Raw genomic sequence first — 22,125 nt, forward strand, 5'->3', positions numbered from 1 at the left:
TGTCTCATTATAGAGAAAAAGGCACGCCCATGCAACCATTTATTATGGGATAAAGTATTAAAGTTGAATGGCCATTTTCTAACAATTGCATGCCTTTTACTTTTGCTGCCATTGCTTTTATTTTCTTTTATCTTTTACTATTTGACCTTGGGTACATTCATTAGTCAGGGTGGGATGACATTAAGAGTTTGCTTGAATCTAATACTGTGCACATTGCCAATTTATTCCGTCTATAATGATCAATAGTTGAGATTAGAGGTGATCATAAAGGCATCGAAAATCGATCCAATCGATCAAAATTGATTGAATTAAGGTTGGTTGATTTTCGGTTTTTCATATAAAATTTTTTGAAAAACCGACCGACCGGCCGATAGGTATAAATATGATTTTTTAAAATTATTTTCTAAAAAAATAAGTATAAAAGTAAGTCCACTACCATCAACCCAAATCCAAACCTATTGTTGACCATCCGATCGAACTAACTAACTGTCAGTCGGATTTCATGCACTTTTTTTTTTTTTTGTTAGTTTTCAGCGTTAGTTTTCTCCCAAAATCGACAATGACCAACAGAATACACACCCCTAATTTAAGATGATGGATGTTACCTCAATCAATCATGAAATATTTTTATTAAAGAAGTTAATTATAATAATCCCTACATAAAATGAGAATATTACTAAACTATCTTTTAATTATTTAAAATAAAATAAAATTAATACTAGTGGGTCATTTGTGATATGAAAAAAATTAAAGTCTCACGTAAACTAAAATAAGGAGATGATTATTCAAATAACATAAGGGAAGGACAATATCATTTATCGGTAGTTTGAGTGAAACATTAATTATATATGTGGTGGCTTATATGAAAATGGACAATATGACATTATAGTGAAAAGAGATCAACAGTACTTAACAAATTAGTATTAGAATAACGCTCTCAACTATAGTCATGCCAGTAAAATCTGAGTGGGCCAAACAAATAAGAGTAAATCTCAACTAGATTATAGCAATGGTACAATTATATATAGATCCCAACTAAGCTAGCTAGCTTGTGTAATTTATACTTATTTTTTTAAAATATTATTTTTGTAGTATTATGGGATCTCTAAAACACCTACTAAATTTAATAATTTTAAATTTGGAGGGATCTTGAACAGTGTAAAAGAGGATTTTCTTATGGGAAGCCACTTTTATATTTTGGACTAAAAATAATGTAGAATGTGTTTAGTTCCTTTATCTAGTTATTTTGTTGCAGGCTCAGTGACAGTGAGGGATATGCTGAATTATTCCTGCCTAAAAAGCAAAAAAGATAAAAGCAAAGTACATATTCAATAAAACAACAAAAGTTTAATTAAAAGTAGAAAAAGAAGAAGAAGAAAGAAAGCAACCAAGCAAGCATTCCTTTAATGTAGTGCCTTAACATGCATGGTTTTGAAAAGTTGTGTTTATATATATACTTATATATGCTCTCTTCAAAATAAATAAATATATATATATGTATGTATGATTAGCTTAATTATACTATCCAATCTCTTTAATATTATTCTTCTTCGTGAAATTAAGGTGATTCGTTACTTTAAGCACGAATGTTCTATAGATAGTCTTGGTAATCACAGAAACAATAAATAAAGTAAATAAACAAATAACACATAGAGTTTAACAACCCAGTTCGGTTATATAAGTTTGGTAACCCAGTTTGGTGATATACCACCTATGTCTCAGAGGCAACGTGCTTGAAAAAGATAGATTCATTAATATAAAAAGTCAAGTATTTATAATGTTATAAATATCTGTTAAATCATGACAATTGTTGTAACATACGTATAGCCTAACCTTATATGTCGATGATCTAGGCTCCCCCTAGATGTGAGATTTCTTCTAAATAAACTTAGGCACCTCCTAAGTATATGTGAATATTAATAATGAATCACTTAGGTTCTCCTAAGTGTGAGACACCTTCTCTTCGATGCTTTATCTTTCTACTCTCAAATGAAGACCACTTCACTTGATAAACTTAGACTCCCTGTAAGTTTGATAACTCCTTCTCTATCAATGATGCCTTAGGATCCCCTAAGGATGAGAACTCATTCTCAACTAATGATGTCTTAAGTTCCCTGTAAGGACAAGAATTCTTCTCACAATTACTTCGAATAACTCAAAAACAATTATATAACATGTCACAAAATAGCTCTCTGACTTCTTGATTCACAACTACTGGAATTACAGAGAGCTTTGGTGAAAGATTACCAAACACGATTATGCTCCAATCTCAATCCACAAACAGTAACCCTAGCAAGCCTAAAACCTTACTCCTAAGTAAGCACAATGAAAGAAGAAAACAATTCCCATTAAATATCGGCAGACAATAAACATGGAAAAAATTCATAGAAAAATAACACGATAGAATTTTCTAAATAAGGAAAAAATAAATCTATAAAATTAGTAACTTGAGAGTGAGACAACTTTTGACACATCACTTAAACAACCCAAGAAACAAACTCAAGTAAACTTAAACAAATATATAGTCAAATTCAAATCTCCAACACTTTACGAAAAGTACCTGTAATTCTTTTAAGAGATTTTTTTTTTTTTTTTAAAATGACAATTAAATATAAAATATTATAAAAGTTTTAACTTGAAAGAACATTGTTTACCATCATTAATTAACCTCCCAAGTTATGAAAAGACATATAGTATTAAATTGATAAACCCACATATTTTGAAGAGTTTTTGAGAGGGAAAAAGAACGTGAAATGTTACACCCACTAGAATTTTTTGAATTAGCAGAGAAATATTCGTCCTTGGATCCTCACATGATAAAGGTTAAAGTTGTTTAGTGATTTCCAAAGTTTACATAAACTTAATTTTTCTAAAGCTGAAATGATTTTCTATCCAAGAAGGAAAAAAAAGAGTTTTTGCTAACACCTGTGATATATAAAATTTACATACATATGAGAGAAAAAGTGATGTTAGAAAAAAGATATTTTGATTTAATTAAGTTTGTAAAATTTATTTTCATGCCAACATATTGATATTTGGTTCTTTGAAAGTGATTTAGAGTACGTAGGTGGATTTAAAATTGAATAATTAAATACGATGACCTTAAACTTTTAGTTTTATATATTTAGCAAGTTAATGATTTCTTTAAAAAAATCTTGAACATATATAGATAAACAACCTAGACATAAAATTGAAAATGAGAGGATCAATTAAATGCAACATTGAAAAGTTAAAATCCATTAAACACTATTACATCGGGCAAAAGTAAACAAAAACCTAATAATTCATAAATATATTAGACATAGTTACCTTTTAAATTTCAAGAACCAAATAGATACAAATATGAAAGTTTGAAACTAGAGGGGTTTAGACAATTGAGAAGAGATACTATTCAAATTGGCAACGAGAGAATTCATCTTATAAAGAGTGTGAGGACCTTTAATTTTTTCAATATGAGATTCTCAACGTATAAAAATATTAAAAGTAATTAATAAACTTCTATCATTCGAAGTTGAGGGTTTTCTTCGTGGAATTAAATAATTGTCTCTACCTATGTTAAGTCATTTTTGGATAAAAGAAAAAATATTTTTAAATATTTTTTAAAAAAAAAAAAAAAAAAAGATAAATACCAACAATGTAAGTAGAGTAGTATTATTATTTTTTTAAAAAATGAAAAATTTTCTCCATCTTTTACAAAGAATGTGCCATAGTTTCCACAATAGAGAAGAAATATTTCTTTCTTTTTCACTCTCTATGGCTTTTCTTTTGTGCCAACTAAATATTACACAAAGTTGTCTTGAAACACAAAATAATATTAAACCAAACCAAAACAATAATAAAAGTAGAAAAATAAAATGTGGAATTAACAAAAAAAAAAAAAAAAAAAAAAAAAAAAAAGTGAGCCAACCAGCAACCCAATATTCTTCACCTTTAGAGGTTGAATTTATAAAAAGCTTTTCCATTTGCTGTTTTATTATTATTTACCTGCATCACCAACAAATAAACCAAATCCTTCAATACTAAGTACATCATGGGTAACTTTAGTTATTAAAAGAACAAAAAGGTAATTTGGAATAGTATTTTGAGAAAAGTGAGACTTTTTTTTTAAAATTTTTATTTTTCTACTTCTGAAATTGTAAGCAATTGAAAAATGTTTTTAGAAGAAAAACACTTGGGACCAGCTATTTTCGTTTTTTTAAAAAAAGGTAAGTAAAAGCATTTGATTTAGGTTTTCTAGAATTGCTTTACCTAAACACTATATTTTTTAAGTTCATTGGGTAATAATTTCATTTTTTGTGTTTGGTTTTTGAAAATTAAGTCTATTTTTCTGAATTGATTTGCATCATTTTTTAAGTACAAGAGTCGAATTCTTAATCAAATTCCAAAAATAAAAATAAATTTTGAAAAACCATTTTTTTTAGTTTTCAAATTTTGGCTTGGTTTTTTAAACCATTGGTAATAAGTAGATAACAATGAAAAAATTTTGAAGGTGAAAGTAATGCTTATAGGCTAAAACTAAATGGTTACCGAACGGTCCTTAATATTTTTATAATTTTAAAAAAATATAAAATAATTTTTACCTTTTAAAAAAGTGATCTCGTTTTAAACCCACAAATGATCACAAATTCAATCCAAAAAGAAAATGATAAACAGAATAAAAGTAGGGATAGAAAAATGAATTACCAGATCCTTCAAACACCTTTCTTATAAAGACAAGAAAAATGATAACAAGAGCAACTCCAGCTAGAAGCCCAATGATAATCGCAAATGTCTTCTCACCATCACCATTAGATTTATCTGTTCAATTCACCCACTTACAATCCCCAAACAATAATGATAATAAAACATTCAAGAAAATTTGTCAAAAAAAAAAAAAAACATTTTTAGTCCTCCAATCATTCATGAAAGTAACCCTTTAATCTCTTAATTTTCTTCGTTTGGTAATCATTTGGTTTTTAGTTTTTGTTTTTTTTAAATTAAACTTATTTCATATACATTACTTACAATGATTTGCATATTCTTAAGTATAATGGTTGAATTCTTAGCCAGATTTAAAAAATAAAAACAACTTTTTGAAAGCTACCTTTTTAGTTCTCAAATTTTGACTTTGTTTTTCAAACCATCGGTAAAAGGTAGGTAATAAAGAAAAATTGGAGGTAGAAGTAGTATCTATAGACTTAAATTTTTAAAACAAAAACAAAAAACAAAATGGTTACCAAACGAAATCTTAATTATGGTACTTTTTTAACATTTTAAATTGTAAACTATATACTTAACATTGAGATGATTTTTTCACAACATATATTAAATAATTACAAATTTTAAAGCATAGACATTAAGGTCATGTTTGATAATTATTTAGTTTTTAAAAATTGTCATTCTTAAATAAATTAGTTGAATTCTTATCCAATTTCTAATTTCCAAAATATTATTTTTAATTTTGAAAACTTGACTTTATTTCTAAAATATCATTAGATAGTAGATAACAAATAAAAGAAATTTAGAGATGGAGTTGGTATTTGTAGGCTTAATTTTAAAAAATCCAAATGTTTATTAAACGAGACTTAAATTGTTAGGTACTTTTAAAGACTAAAGTTTCATGTGATAACCATTTTGTAATTGTAAATTATGTTTGATTTTTTTTCATAGATTTGGTGAACTTTTTACTTTGCTTTAAAATACATTTAAATTCTAAGTTAAATTTCAAAAAAAAAATTATAATATTAAAAAAAAAAGTAGGAACTAGCCGAAGAAGAAGAAAAAGAAATTTACATTAAAAAACAGAAAAAAAAATGGTGAATATGAAAGAGGATGTAAGTTATAAGAAATTTAAAAATATAAAGATTAAATTAAAAAAAAAAATGAAGGTAATAAAGTAAATGGTTACTTGCATGATAATTGTTGGAGAAAAAATGTTTAATTATATAAAAGAAAATGGAGGAATGGAGAAAAAAAGGAAAGGAAAAGGGATTACCAATGAAATTGCAGTAGTAGTGGTGAAAAATGGCTTACCATGATGGGCCTTGGAGAAGACAGGAGGCCCATGAGTGTTATACCTCGCATAACACTTTCCCAGAAACATATCCCCAGAATCCGCCGTCCCACAATCACTTTTCAGCCGTCCGATCGCCTCCCCCACACAATCCTGACACTCACTCCCACTCAAATCCCCCACACACTGCGCCACTCCTTGCACTTTCCCCGCCCCACCCACTCTATACAACCCACTCGCCCCCGCCAACGCCGCCAGCACCGCATCCCTCCGCCCCATCGCCTCCTCTTCATACCCCACCGACGGCCCGCACTTCTTCAGCACCACCGTCTTCTCCTCCACCCCAAGAAAGCTCGAATTGTCGTACTTCACATAACACCCCTCCAGCTGCAACGCCCCCCCGCAGGAATCGGAGCACAGCCCCCCTAGTTGGGTGACGGCGCGGGCGATGCAGGTGGCGCAGTCCGGCATGGAGAGGTCGCCACGGCACTGGTAGAGGCCGTACAGGGCGTCCTGTGGGGAAGACCCTTGGATGGTGTAGTTGTTGTAGGAGGAGTATGTGGCTGAGTTGACCAGGGAAGTGAGTAGCGAGTTGAGATTTGACTCGTAGGCGGAGTTTGGGGAGTAGTGGAGTTGAGTGCAGCCGCCGAAGACGAAGGTGTCTATGGCGGAGAGTGAAAGAAAGGGGAGAAATGAGAAACAGAGGAAGAGGAGGATGACATTTTGTTGTTGTTGTTTTGAGAAAACAGGGCTCATGTTTTCTTGGTTTTTGGTGATGATGAGTTTTTTAGGCTAAATCAATGGAATGGAACCTTAAATTTATAGGACATTATGTATATTTATGGTTGTTGTGTTTGTTAATGTGGGAATTGTAATGGATGCATGGGGATTGACGGATTTATATATAATACATCAATTTATGTGACTCTGCTTCGCTTGCTTGCTGTGAGATGGATGACAACATGGACAACACCTTTTGCATCTTATTTTCTCTCACTATCACCAAATGAGTACTTATTATATTATTCGACTTGGCTGTCACATAATGTAACAATTTTATACCATCGTTTATAAGGAAAAGACTTTTTAGATGTCTTATCTATTGTACATTAGAGAGATATCGATTCTCGTTTAATGGTTAATATCGATTATTATTATAAAAGTTGATGGTTCAATTCTCGTATAAGAGACAAGTCAATCCATTTTTTTTTATCATTTTTAAACTATAAAACAATGTGGGTGAGAGAAACATTAAAAAGTAGTTTGTATTTGTTTAAATTTAAAAGAGATGGATGAGTTTGGGGATGACTTCTCCACTCCTTTTTTCATTCTCCTTTGTTACCCCCGGCTTGTTTCGTTCTCCTTTCTCCTTTGAGCCTAATTCAATTTAAACAACAAATTTAGGTATTAAGTGAGTTTTGTTTGTTGTCATTGTATATATACCATTCGTTATTAATTTGATATATTATCAAATGATTTATTAATTTATTATTCATCCTGGATCCCATACAATATTTAAAATATTACTTTTGTCAAGCAATAAATGGAGGTAGTATGGAAAATTTTCCATACTATTATTGTACTATAAATTTTTACGAGATCCTCACTTAATTATTGATTCATGAAATATATGAGAATAAGATGATGGTTAATAATATTCTTTAATTTCAATTTAAATGATTGTGATTTAATTTTGATATTAACATCTCTTGGTTTATCAATTCAAAATTTCTATACATATGAAACATTGGGGCATTGATAGACAAGAAGAATGGTAAAGCACATTGGTTTATCAATTCATACTTAATTGTTCTAATTTTGTAATACTTAGTTGAGATTACGTGTGTTTTCATGTAAAATTTGAAAAGTATGAATCCGAAATATTTTTAACTCTCGGGAGAAGACACGTTTAGGATTGAAGTGAGATCAATTGGAAGTCCACGACATAAGGGGAGCTTGTGTTTGAAAAGACTACATTCAATCTAAGGAGATATCGATCAACATTGCAGTGTGATTTAAGAAGGTAGTTAGTTCTTTTATGTATGAATCGATATTGATTGCAAATTATACAAATCTTTGATTGGTTAATTTTTCTCCCTCGGTATGACCTCATGGAGTAGGTTGGCAAACCAAATCACTTAAAAACGTCTTGCATCGTCTCTCTTGAATTGTCCATCTAATAAATATTTTAAATAGTCATTAAACATTTTAGTATTTAGCTAATAATACACATCTAATAATTTACTTCTCTAATAATTTACTCTAATTTTTATTTTACCTTTTATACACATCTGATTCCATTTCTTTATCTTAATTTCTCTCCTTTTTTAAAAAATAACCAATAGCCTTTTCTTCTTTCTTTCACCCTAACGTGGTAACAAGGAACTATTTGTCTCAAAATCTGAGTTTAATGCTTTAAGTAACCTTTTCTTAAAAAGAATAAATTATCTTTAAAGAAAACGATTTTGTGACATCCATTTTAATCATCCTTTCAAACGGATATGATTTTTAAACAACTAAATGAAAAGTTTTGAAGAGACAATTATATAAAATGATCTGTTTGAAAATGATATATGGAGGGCCATGAATAAAAATAGCCTTAAGTTAATTGAGAATATTTAAAATTGCCTAAGTTTGAGAATATTTGAGAAGCTCTACAACATTATACTTTTGAAAATATATTAAAAAAATTAAAAAGGAATGGAAAAAAGAAAAAGGAGAAAACATAACCATTAACTAAAATAGTCCCGTGACATATTGTTACACAAGAAAACAATAGAATTAAAGTTGGTTGGATTATGTGAAGCAAAATGTAAGGTTTTGTCAATTCCCTTCCCTTTCAATTTTAATGTGAAAACTTTTCCCATCTCAAGTGCCTTGATCTTAATCTTAACTCGATTATCAAATATTTAGGAAAAAAATTCAAATCACGTTTTAACTTAGGAAAATTATTTCAAATGATAAAACTATTGAAAATATTTACAAGATATAGCAAAATTTTATAATATCAATAATAGACACTGATAAACACTGATAGACTTCTATCAATGTCACCGAAAGACATTGATAGAAGTCTATCAACATCTATCATTGATAATTCTAAAATTTTGTTATATTTTGTAAATATTTTCGTCCATTGTTCTATATTTGAAAACAACCCTTAAACTTATGTGCCCAGTTTGGTAAGTTTTTTAGGATTAAAATATCATTTTGCTACATATACTTCAGTTTTTATTTTGATCTGTATACTATTCTCAATTTTTTGTTTTAGTTCATATACTTTCAACACATCTTAAATTCAGTCTCTGCATTCTAAAAAAAAAAATAACTTAAATTTAGTCATTCAAAATCTTTTTTTAAAAAATTGATTAAATAATAAGAATAATTTGCAGACAAAAAGACATTGTGTAAATATATTTTCTTAATTTGTAAAGAAGATGCTCAAAACTAATTTTTCTAAAAAAATAATCAATAAAAAACTAACTGTATGGACTAATTTTAAGATTTATTTAAAGTACAAACATTAAAATTGGATCATTGAAAATACATGGATGAAAACAGAACAAACCCGAAATATAGTGGCCAACATGATATTTTAACCAATCCTCTGGTTAATTTCTTATTCTTTTCTTTATTCAATAAATAAAAGGGCAAGTTGCATAAATGGCATTCAGCCCCAAAACAGTAGCACGTGTAGCAAAAGAATAAAACAATTGCAGATATAGCACAAAATAAGCTAATATATTATTAAAGACTAAAACGACCAATGATTTTCACTCAGCCCACCAAATGAAAATCCAAAATCCTCTCTTTTCACGTTTTTCTTCTTTCCAAATTTCTCAAATTGAAAGCTATCACTGATAACCACTAATAGTTGTTATCAGTGGCTATCAATGATAACTGTTATTAGTGGCTAACCTTGAAATATTAGTACTTAAGGCTATTAGTGGTTATCAATGATAGACTTCTATAAGTGGTTATCAACTTTGAAAGAAAACCATTAACTTTGAATGATTAAGCTATATTCAGTGATGAAAGACTATTAATGACTATCATTGATAAACTTTCATCAATGACTATAAGTGGTTATCAATTTTGAAAGAAAACTATTAACTTTGAAATATTAAGCTATATCAGTGATGGAAAACTATTAATGACTATCACTGATAGACTTTCATTATGACTATTAACTTTTAAAGATTAACACTCAAAGCTATCAATGACTACTGGTGATAGTATCCTATCATGGTTATCATTGATAATCTTCTATCATGTTTATCACTGATGTTTCCGTCAATGGTTATTAACTTTGAAAGATTAACACTTAATGCTATCAATGATAGAAAACTATTAGTGGCTAACACTGATAGACTTTCTATCAGTGACTATCAATTTTGAAAGATTAGCACTTAAAAGCTATTAGTTGTTATCACTGATAGACTTTTATTAGTAATTATCAACTTTAATTAGCTATCAGTGATTATCGGCTAAGTTGTTGATGTTCAAACAATGTTGTCCACTTATGCTTCATCTCACGTCGGTTGCACTAATATCTACCTAAGTCATATTAGCGATATCACTATTACTATCAATATGTGGATATCACCTAGTTATATTATTAATATCATTAATATTGTGGTTATCGGTGATAGCTTTTATCACTGATAACATGCTACTAGTGATAACTTCTGTCATTCTTTGTGTACCATCAAATAACTTGTCATTAGAGATCTCACCGATATCATGCTATCAATGATAGCTTCTGTCATTGATAACATTGATATCGTGGTTATTAGTGATAGCTTTTATCACTAATAATGTGCTATCAGTGTTAACTTATGTCATTCTTTTTACAGGTTATCCACATATAACAATAAGTAGGTAGTGGTGGTATATGAAGTTGAATTAATATAAGCACAGCTGTTATAAGAGCTTCTTTTAAATTTTATTTTAAACATAAAATCATCAAACCTTTTATACCAATACCGTGGAGATTGTTTGAGTCATAAATGGACTTTTTAAGTAAACTTACATGATCTTCTTTACCCCCCTTTTCATAACCTTGTGGTTGTTTCATGTATATTACTTCTTTTAAATCTCCATGTAAGAATGTCGTTTTTACATCAAATTGATCTAAATGTCATTTTGAACAACTAATGAAAATAACATTCTTATAGTGGTTTGTTTCACAACTGGAGAGAAAATTTCAGTGCAATCTATTCCTTCCCTTTGTGTGAAACCTTTTTCCACTAAACCTAGCCTTAACCTAGGTTGCTAAACACCACAGATTTCATCCTTTAGTTTATAGACCCATTTACAAGATATAACTTTAGCTTCTTTAGATAGTTAACAAGTTCCCATGTTTTATTTATTTCTAAAGATGTCGTTTTATCATTTATTGCATTTGTCTAGGCTTTGGCATCTTTACAGCTCATTACATCATTAAAAGTAAGTGGTTCTTGCTCATTTAGTTTAGTCATGGAATTTAGAGCTACATTCATATAGTCTACCTCACAATATCTTGATGGTGATGAAATAACCCTTCTCTGTCTATCTTTAGCTAGACTATAGTTTGTGAGGTATCTTTTTGAATTTCAACATCTTCTGTGTTAATAGGTTCTAGAGTAGTTGTTTCTTCACTAGATTCAGGGATATCTAGATTTAGTTATGTAGTTCTATTAGAGTTAGAAAGTTGTTCCACCTCAAAATTTACCATTTCTGGATTAGAGTCTTCTTCTTCAAAACTCTTGTTCATCATGAACATTTATTCTTCTGTAAATAGCACATCCCTATTGACTATACATTTTTTTTCTCAATTGGATGCCACATTTTAAATCCTTTACTCCTTTTGTGAATCCAATTAACATACATTTTATAGCTCTAGGTTTTAAGTTCCCCTGATTTTGATGTACATACCCTACACACCTAAAAGTTCTATGGTTTTCTAGTTTAGGAAGGTGCTTAGTCCATCTTTCTTCAAGTGTTATAAAGTTTGTGGAGTGGTGTGAACATCTATTTAGTATATTGACAATGTATGCTACTCTTTCTGTCCAAAATTTTTCTGATAAAATTCCATCTGACATTAGGCATCTAATCCTATTCATAATGTTTCTATTTAGCCTTTCAGCTACTCCATTTTATTCGGGGGTGTGTCTAATTGTCCTATGTCGAACTATACCATTTTGTTTACAAAAGTTATTGAAATCCTCATTACAAAACTTAAGCTCATTGTCTGTTCTAAGATATTTTAGTTGTCTAGAAGTTTGGTTTTCAACTAAAATCTTTCATTCTTTGAACTTATTAAAAGCTTCATCTTTTGTCTTTAGAAAGAAAACCCAGCTTTTCCTTGAAAAATCATCAACAAGAGATAGAAAATACTTGGATCCATTGAGTAAAAGTGTTTGAGTAGGACCCCATAGGTTTGGATGAACATCCCATAGGTTTGGATGAACATAATCTAGGATCTCCTTCGTATTATGTTATGCCTTTGAGAATCCTTCCCTTGTAGCCTTTTCCATGACACAATATTCACAAAAACTCAACTTCTTAGATAGACCAGCTAGAAATAATCCTTGGTTTGACACATTTTCAAACCTTTACTGTTAATATTTGATAAATGTTTGTGCCAAAGATCAGCCTCTGACAATTTATCACTTAATGCATATTGAGTCTTTTGAACATCTTTAATCAACTAGAGTCCATTGGTCTTCTCTCCAACTAAAACTACTTTAGAGTTCCTTTTAACCTCAAATCTTCCTCCATGTCCATGGTATTCACATCCTATAGAATCCAAACATCCCTAAAGAGATTAAATTCCTTTTTAGTATTGGCACATGCCTAACATTTCTCAACAAAGTTACTGAACCATCTTTGAATTTTTTTTTTAAAAAAAAATCTCGCTCCAATGATTTTACAGGAGTTATGATTTTCCATGTAAACAAAGTCACCATCTCAGCTTTTATAGGTGGTAAACAAACTCTTTAAGGGTGTCATATGGAAGGTACATCCCGAATCTAGAACCCAAATGTGTGTTTCATTTGGATCTTCTTTGTTGGCACTATACTGGGATGTTGTTAGGACCTCAGAAAAAACAGAAGAACTTTGTTCAGCTACTGAAACCTCAACTTTAGACTATTTTGCTTGTTTTTCCTTTTGCTTCTTTTGATTTAGCTTCTTCTTTAAGAAGAAACAATCTTGCCTTTATATGCCCAATTTTGTGACAAAAAGTTGCATTTCAACTTGCTTTTGTCCTTCTGGTTTTTATTTTCTTTATGCTAATTTTTGGATTTTCCTTTAGAGAACAATTCCTCCCCATTATTTTGTTCCTTCATTTGAGATAAAATTTCAAGTTCATTGTTCTTGATAGCTAAAATAACAATGTCTGTTGTGATTTTCTCTCTGCCATATTTTAGGGTTACTTTTACCTCTTTATGAGCATCTGGCAGGGAGTTTAGCAGAATGAAAGACTCATTCGCATCACCAATTTTGTCTCTTAGGTTCTTGAAATCAGCAGAGAATCTTTTAAATTCAGTTAGATTAGTCGATAATGATTTATTTGGATCCATCTTGTAGGTAAAATACCTCTCTTGTATATATGCCTGATTTGGAAGATCCTTTTATAGGTATAATTCATCTACTTTATACCACATCAGGTATGTCGTTTCTTGATCTATGACTTCTCTATGCACATTATCACTTAGATTTAGGACTATTGCACCATAGACAACATTTTCCATCACTTCTTTTGCTTCGATAGTCATTGTGGTTGGAAGTTTTGTAGGTCCATAAGAGCTTTAGTGGCCTTTTGCTGACCAAGAATTGCTCTTATTTTAGCCTTCCATTAGAAATCTCCCTTTCCATCGAATTTTTCTACATCATAATGTGCAACAACCATTTTCTTGGTCAAGAAGGTAAGTCTTGATTCTTGAACTTTCAAAGCTCTAATACCAATTTGCTAAGGATTGGCACGTGCTTGCTGAATATGAAAACACCTTGAAGACACGTTTTTAGTTTTAATCCTCAGTGATAATTTATTTTCTTCACCTTATTCTTTCAACATGCAAGTGAAGAAAAGAAGGTGCTCTGGCGATTTGAAGGGAACATGAAGATAATTGCTAGTGGCTGAAATAGATTTGATGAGGAAGAAGATGGAGATGAAGAGGAAAACAAAAGAAGTTTTAAAATGGTTCGATCACTAGGATCTACGTCCACTATGGTGGGAGCAGTTTTATTAAGGGAATACAAGAAGAGAATTATAAATTTTCTGAAGTTAAGTTCTTCTACATTTCTCTCTTTACGATTTTTCAATCTAATCTAAAAGTGAGTCTAGATCTTCTATTTATAGTTGATGTTTGTTTCGGCTTTGTTACAACAATTTTAACAGATTTTATTTCACATTTAACATAGAAGCTAAAACCCCTTCATACATCAATGGTTATCATCAAAATTATTTTTATTATTTTGTTATAATAATAAAAGTCTATCTGTAATTGCTACCAATAGATTTGGTAAGTTTTAGATTTTTAGTTCGATTTTAAGTATCTAATTACATTTTAATTACAATCATTCAAACTAACTCTTCTAAACCATTGTTCATTCACACAAGAGAAAGTGTTACTAATTAACAAATATTTACTAATAAAATTACATCAATTGATAAAAGTCTATGAGTTATAGACTTCTATTACTGATTCACGTATTTGATCAATGATTGAAACCCTATCACTTATAGACTAAGTCTATTACTGAAATTACAGACTATTAGTGATAGAAGTTTATTATTGATAAACTTCATACTTTTAAAGTCCTATGATAGCTCTAAAAAAGAACTATAATTCCTAGCTTAATTTAGGATTGTAAATGGATTTTTAATGTTAATTATCTTTCTTTGTAGGTGAATGCATTCCGTGAGGCAAGGAAACTAATTAAAAGAAAAATGAGCAAAAAATTAGCTAATTTGGAGGTTGGACGCACCATATAGTAAAAAGGTCAAAAGATCGCACGACCAACGCTCCCACTTCGTCTATAAACTTGTTACAAAAAGTTTAAAAGATTCTAAAACTTGGTATGAATTTGTTAAAAATATAACTTTTCTATGAGTATAGTTGGTTCATTTACATTAACATCTAATTGAATGAATTCAAGGGTCTAACGAACACAAAGATAGGATAGTGTAGATAAGAAAATTGTGTATGAGACATCGAGAACCCTTTGAACCATATAGTACTTACTACTGATGCTACGAAGAGATATATTTTTAGATCTTGCATTTAAAACCCGCATACTTTATAGTAATTTGTAATGCATAAGTAATTTGTAATGTAATGCTGAAAGGAAAAATGTGTGGATACAAGGCAGCGTTGCAATGCTATCCACGAGCATTGCAATGTTATCAGAAGCTCAATGCTACTCCAGCGCTAGGGGAATGTGTCGAAAAGAGAGTTGCTAAACGTTCTCAAGAACGTTGCAATGCTACACTTGGTTTCTATATATTTTTTTCTTCAATTTAGGTCAAAGGGGGATGCCGGTTTTGGTGGAGGCCAAGGAGTGGCTCCTAGTTCTTCCTTTTTCTTTATCTTTTTATCATCTTTAGGGTAGATTTTTATTTTATTTTTGGTTGTAATAAATAGTTCAGATCTTTATCTTGAATTTGTCTATGAATTTATGAGGTAATTTCTATATAATTTCTTTGAGTAGTAGGTTTTTATGTTTAATTTTTTGAGATTTCTTTAACTGAATTTCATATGCTTCAATTCTATGCTTTCTTTGAATCTTGATCTAATTTAGATTTGCGTTTATGTGTTGGATTTTCGACCAATCATAATTGCATGTCTTTGCTAGTTAATTTCGAGCTCGCACGTTTCCCTTGTATTTGTCTATGCTTGAATTTACCCAGGTAGAATATGATTGAATGTGAATGCTTTGGTTTATAGATTGGACTAGAATCTTAGTAATGCACGTTCAACCTAGGTTCAAAGAAAATTTTGATTAATTGAGTAGGGTGTCCAATCAATTAGTCAACAAAATTGAATCCTCATGCACATGAACTTTATTTCTATATAGCCACTATTGAACTCAATAGAATTAAGAGCATATAGTTCAATTAGGGAATGACTTTCCAATCTTAATTAATGCTTAGGACTCTTGGTTGATTTGGTTTTAATTAGTTGTCGGCCTTTGTAGAGACTAGTTAAATCAAATTGATTTATTAGTTGTGCATGCATAGAATGAAATATTTGTTTAATTAAAGAACTTCATGATAGAATCTGCTTATAATTATCCCTCTCATTTTGGAAATTAGATAGACCCCAATCCTAAATTACATTTTTCCTTTACAATTTAATTTCTTGCGAGTTTTCATTTTATCCAAAACCAAAACCTCCGTTTTTACTACTTTCCACAGTCACATTTAGTTTTAGGAGAGATTTAATTTTTTGCCGCTATGTGGTTTGATCACGTGCTTGCTACTTGTGCTACCTAATAATATATAGTAATTCGGTGAATTTAGAAATATTTTGTGTTCGATTGGAGATCATGGGCAACGACGATTCTCTCGGTCTAACATCCTACAAAAATAAAATTATGAGTCCATTTAATAACATTCTTATTTCTCTTTTCGTTTCTAAAAAAGATGTCAAATTTGGGAAACTAAGAAAATTAGTTTCTTTTAGTTCCATTTCTATTTGGTATTTATATATCTGAATAATCAAATCTATCAATTTGCTAGTTGGTTCTAGCGTATTTGTGACCATGATTGAGCACTCTACAAATCCTTAGTTTAAAACCCAACTTTATCAATTCTTTTTTAATTACTTTTAAATGAAAATGTAAAAGTAAGCAATAGAAAATGAAAAAAAAAAAAGATGAAAAAAAATTCGAAGCTAGAAAATCAAAATTAACTATGAAAAAAAAAAGAAAAAAAAAAGTAAAAGTAATAAGCAATGAAAAGAATAAACAACCAAAAAAAAAAAAAATTGAACCCACATAATCAAAATTAACAATAAGAAAAAAAAAAACGCATAATACGCCTCAAACGTAACTTTGTGACGTCAGCCGGCAGCCAGCAGGGAGAGGAGAGGAATAGCATGTACCGGAGAAAGAAGAAATAAGGATAAAAAAGGAATAAGAAAATATTATTTTAAAGATTTGTCGTATTTGTAATTTTTGTTTTGAAAATTGCTATATTTTAAATAGTAAGCTCTAGTTTGCCACTCATTACAATTTGTTAAGGAAATTTGATTTGTTCTAAAAAAAAAAGAAAAAAAGGAATCCCACCTTGGTTATTTTATCAAGGAGAAGCCTCCTCACATACCCCACCTTTCTTTGTGGGTTTGGACCTTGAGGGATACCTATGTTTTAGAGGGGTGAGGACATAGGTAAATATGGGTATGGTGGTCATCCCACGTGTCATTGTCCGAGTGGGAGAGGCGTTTGTGTAGAATTATTTTTTATTGAGAATAATTATCTCATCATTTGTTCTGAATTTACTGTGGTCTTCCATTCAATTTTCGCTGATGTACGCACGGTTTCCTTCCTTCCCGCGCTCTCAAGACTTATAACCTTTCTTCCCATTACTATTATTCTGCTTACTTTCTTTTCAAGTTTTCGAGCATTATCAGTTCATAGGGGTGTCAGAATTCCGATCAATTCCGATGCTGTTCTAATCGAGATAGTGATTTTCTGGGTTGTTTTATCATGAGGATGTGACCTTATTTCGAACTGCTTACTTAGTCGCGAAACGTCTTAAAGATAGCGAGATCCGCGACTCAGCCTTTCACAGTTTGTTCATTTTGTAGTTTCTATTTTTCACGATCGTCGTTTGTGTCGTTCGTGTATTGTCTTCTTCTATCTGTCGGGAAGTGGTGTCCAACACAATTATTCTAAATAAAAATACAATCATATTATTTCTTAAGTTGTGTGTTTCATTTCAATTTAATCCCTAAATTTCAAAATCTTATAATTTTAATTTTGAAGTTTGAATTTTGTTTCAATTTAGTTCATAAGTTTCAAGAATTATATTTTTAATTTCGAATTTTATTTAAATACTCCCTTCTAATCTTTGGTGCTAATGTTAATTAATTAATTTAAAATAATTATGAAATGAAAATATAAAATTAATTTTAATAGTAATGAAAAGATAGTGAAACTTAGGTTCTATTTGGTAAAAATTTGGTCTTTTGTTTTTGAAAATTAAGAATATTTTCTATCATATTCTTATCATTGTTTGTAAATATTAAGTAGAATAGTTGAATTCTTAGCCAAATTCCAAGAATAAAACACAAATTTTTAAAAATTAATTTTTTAGTTTTCAAAATTTGACTTGATTTTTAAAAATATGGGTAAAAAGTAGGTATCAAAACAAGAAATCTAAAGGTGACATGAATATTTTTATAGGCTTAATTTTTAAAAATTAAGAACTAAAAACCAAATAATTATCATACGAGACTTTAATTAATCCTAAATTGCATGACATCTTAGCACAACACACATATTCCTAATGCGATTGACAGAAAAGAATGACAAAAAAGAAAGGTATAGACAATGGCGCTGCACACACCTTACTATAAAGGACCAATTTAATTTTGAAGTTGATCTTTTAAGTTTAATTTATTTTAGTGTTTTGTAAATTCCTTGAATATACAGCTTTAAAGTGATTCCATTACTTTGAGAGGGCCAAAAAGAAAAAGGAAAATCATGGAGCTTTATTCAACTTTTAGTTTAAAGTATTGAAATTTGGAAAAAGCATTTGTTAAGAAAAGTAATTCTAAAAAGAATGATAGAAGATGAAAATTAAAGCATTTGGTGAAAATATATGAAAGAAAAAAAAAAAACCCTCTTTTCGTACAATATAAAGATGAATGGAATTGAATACCCCTTTCAACTACACCATCAAAACTAGCTATGAAGTGAAAGCTAGCAATGGTTCCTTTGATCCCTTTTGAATTTGATGTAACTAATTAAAATTATAGGTCTCGTTTGGTAATTATTTTATTATTTTATTTTTATTTTTTAAAATTAAGTCTATGGAGACTACTTTCACCTTCAAATTTCTTTCTTTGTTATCTAGCTTTTACCAATGGTTTAAAAAACTAAATCAAATTTTGAGAATTCAGAAAAGTAGCTTTCAAAAAATTGTTTTTGGAATTTGGAATTGGGCTAAGAATGCAACCATTGTATTTAAGATAGATGCAAATATTATAAGAATTGTGTATGTTTCTTTTTTTTTTTTTTTTCATTCATACACAACCCCCTTCTCTGCCAACATGAGCGTAGCTCAACTGGCATAGTGCTTATACTATCGACTTCGAAGTCAGAAGCCATAGTTTTTTGTTCATGTTTTTATTTTTTTCCCTTTAATTCTATACAATACATTTGAAATTAGCTTTTTTTTTTAATATTATTTGAATACTACCAAGGGATTTTCAAAAATAGAAAAATAAGAGAAACTATTTACACAAAATAGTAAAATTTAATCTTAATTGATAGAGGTTGATAGAAGTTTATCAGTTTCTATCAGTGATAGAAACTGATAGAAGTCTATCAAGAAATCTATCATTGATAGATGCTGATAGAAGTCTTTCAGTACCATCTTGTATCCTCTTAACAACACTATTATGTGATTTTTTTTTACATACATTGATAATTCTAATTATTCACAAGTAGAGCTAAACGCAAAATCTCCCACATTATGGATTTTTTGGATGCAAGATTTTCAACCTCTTTATTCAACAAATAATAGTCTTCGTACTATTTAACTCAATAATTATCATAGATTGAATCATATACCATATATAGTCTTTTCATAAGGATTGTCAAACATATATTATTCGTATATTGAGATTGTTGTTGTGGTCGTTGTTATCATCCATTACTATAATTTCTATTAAGAAAAAGAGATCTTTAAAAAAAAAAAAAAAAAGTAAAAAAGAATGATGAAGGAATCATGACCATTGGTGAAGATTTATGAAAAGGGAAGAGGAAGCACAACTTTGTATTTTGAAATTTGGAGGTGTATTATTTATAAAGGTATTCGTTGGAAATCGCAAAAAAAAAAAAAAAAAATGAAAAAGGGTGATATATTGGGTTTTCTTTTTCCATTAGTTTTTTGGGAGTGGAGACAAATTACAACTATATAATTAGGCTCCCACTATTCCCCCAAGCTTTTATTCTTTGCTTTACTACACTAAATCAACTCAAATAGTCTTCTATTTCCTTAATGTGTTGCTATACACATACAATTTTAATTTTGCCTCCACTGTCCCTTAACTTTCTGCTATTTGCAATTAAAAACAATTTCTCTGAATTAATTTTGAAAACTCAAAAAAGAAATTTTTTGATTTTTTTTTTTTAATGAAATTTGACTAAGAGAATTCAACTCTTAGTAATAAATTGAAAAGAAATATGCTTACTTTGCAAATCCTAAAAACAAAAAACGAAGTGGTTCTCAAATGAGGCCTATAAAAGTAATTTTTTAAAACTTGTTTTTGTTTTTGAAAATTGGCTAAGAATTCAAATGTCTAGGAAATATAGAAACTATGAATAAGAATCATGAGGAAACTAACACAGTTTTTAAAAGCCAAAAATAAAAAATCAAATGGTTATTGATAACTCCCCCTTAAGTGAGTTATTTAGCCTTAAAAGGTCCAGATGACAGAATGTAGAGTAGATGGAAAGAGTCAGAATTGTGCTCAAATTATGATTGATGTGCAACTAAAACTTGCAAAAATAGAAAGTTCCAAATTTTTCGAGATTTGCAAATTTTCACAAATTCGGTCCAAATCATATCAAATCTCCATTATTGTTGTCGATACCGATTAGGAAAGAGTTTCAAGTTGTTTTATGGAAATTTTAGCCTTTAAAACCCTAGAAAATGTGTCAATTTCATCCCCAAAGCATTGAACATCAAGCTCAAGTGTCACACCCCCCTCCCATAACCCCTTTTCTATCCTAGGAGAAGATGTGAAGACAGTTGATACCAACCCTCTTATGACATCAACTGCCCAACCTTAACCCCAAACCTGTTCTACAGAAACTTAAACGCCTAATAAGCAGTTTTAAACTTTTATCTCCTCAATCTAAATAATCAAGAAAATTTAAACAAATGCTAAGTTCATACATACAAACAGTAAACAAACTCATATACAGACTATGATCCCACTTCCAAACTAGTCCAGGTCCCTAGTATGTACATGAAGGACAACCGTTAACAAAACAACTTAGCAACCTAAGTTTCACTTCACTTCAATCCTTGTACTCTAAGTGGCAGACTAGCAGAACAACTATCCTTTGGGGTGTTGACCACTACCTAAGAAAAAGAAAACATTGAAAAGAGTGAATCACTAGCCTAGTGAGTGACTACCTTAAAACATACACTATGAATCAAATAAACATCAACTAACTTAAAAGTTTTAGGGTTTAAAACAAATATACTCATATATATTGAAATTGTTGGGATTGATGGCCTAAAGTCTCATGTCCTATAGTTTGTAAACAGTTTGTACGAACGCTTGTGATGTATAATATATGATATTTTACTTCACTTCTTGATTTTGCTCAGTTGAATGTTTTATTTGCTTTACCACAAACCAATAAACCTAAAATCCCTGTTATTTGGATATAACTTAAGCATGTATGTGGTGACATACAAGTGGATCATGTCTTAAGGATAACCAAAATGGTCTGTAGTATATGGATATAGGAGGGAAACCTTATCCTGGTAACGCTACGGATGTGGCCCACTTTGTGGAATGGTCACAAGTGTTGTGATTTGTCATAGATGGTCTAATCCTGATCATTCGTGTAGGGGACATGCGAACGGGGGCATCCTATATAAAGAGTTTGTATAAGACCTGACCACGAAGTGTTAACGTCTCATTATATAACACCATACATGACAAAAACTTCACTTCACTAGGATGACCATAGGTAACATGACCACAATCCTGAGTGAATTGAAAACTCCTGCCATTGAGGGTGGTCCTTTGATTTGCATGGGTACGAGGTCAGGTCGCCGACTCAAACCTACCATTTTGGGGATTCATCTGATTTGGGAGCTGGAAACTCAGCTACACAAGATGGAATTCACTCCTTCCCTGAAGTAGGGGTAAGTAGATAGATAGCTCCCTTAAGGGCTG

The 22,125-nt window shown here is 30.3% G+C and overlaps 1 protein-coding gene across 3 annotated transcripts; it reads right to left on the bottom strand.

The window, feature by feature from the left end:
• Nucleotides 1–1,733: 1,733 nt before the first annotated feature.
• PDLP7 (plasmodesmata-located protein 7) lies at nucleotides 1,734–6,977 on the bottom strand. 3 transcript variants are annotated; one of them, XR_005486088.2, is made up of 4 exons: nucleotides 5,975–6,914; nucleotides 4,684–4,797; nucleotides 3,929–3,984; nucleotides 1,734–2,114 (listed from the first exon to the last, which is right to left on the bottom strand). XR_005486088.2 is itself a non-coding variant. In XM_039050728.2 (4 exons), the coding sequence occupies exons 1-3, from the start codon at nucleotides 6,746–6,748 to the stop codon at nucleotides 3,977–3,979; spliced, it is 858 nt and encodes a 285-aa protein (XP_038906656.2). In that variant the 5' UTR covers nucleotides 6,749–6,914; the 3' UTR covers nucleotides 1,734–2,114; nucleotides 3,929–3,976. The 3 variants fall into 3 exon arrangements, 2 of the variants coding, with proteins under 2 accessions (XP_038906656.2, XP_038906655.2); XM_039050728.2 differs by having other exon boundaries at nucleotides 6,013–6,914; XM_039050727.2 differs by lacking the exon at nucleotides 1,734–2,114 and having other exon boundaries at nucleotides 3,627–3,984; nucleotides 6,013–6,977.
• Between the last annotated feature and the right edge of the window lie 15,148 nt (nucleotides 6,978–22,125).

The sequence above is a fragment of the Benincasa hispida genome, chromosome 12, assembly GCF_027475165.1.
Source record: "Benincasa hispida cultivar pf3 chromosome 12, pf3_genome.v1.1, whole genome shotgun sequence".
Lineage (NCBI taxonomy): Eukaryota > Viridiplantae > Streptophyta > Magnoliopsida > Cucurbitales > Cucurbitaceae > Benincasa > Benincasa hispida.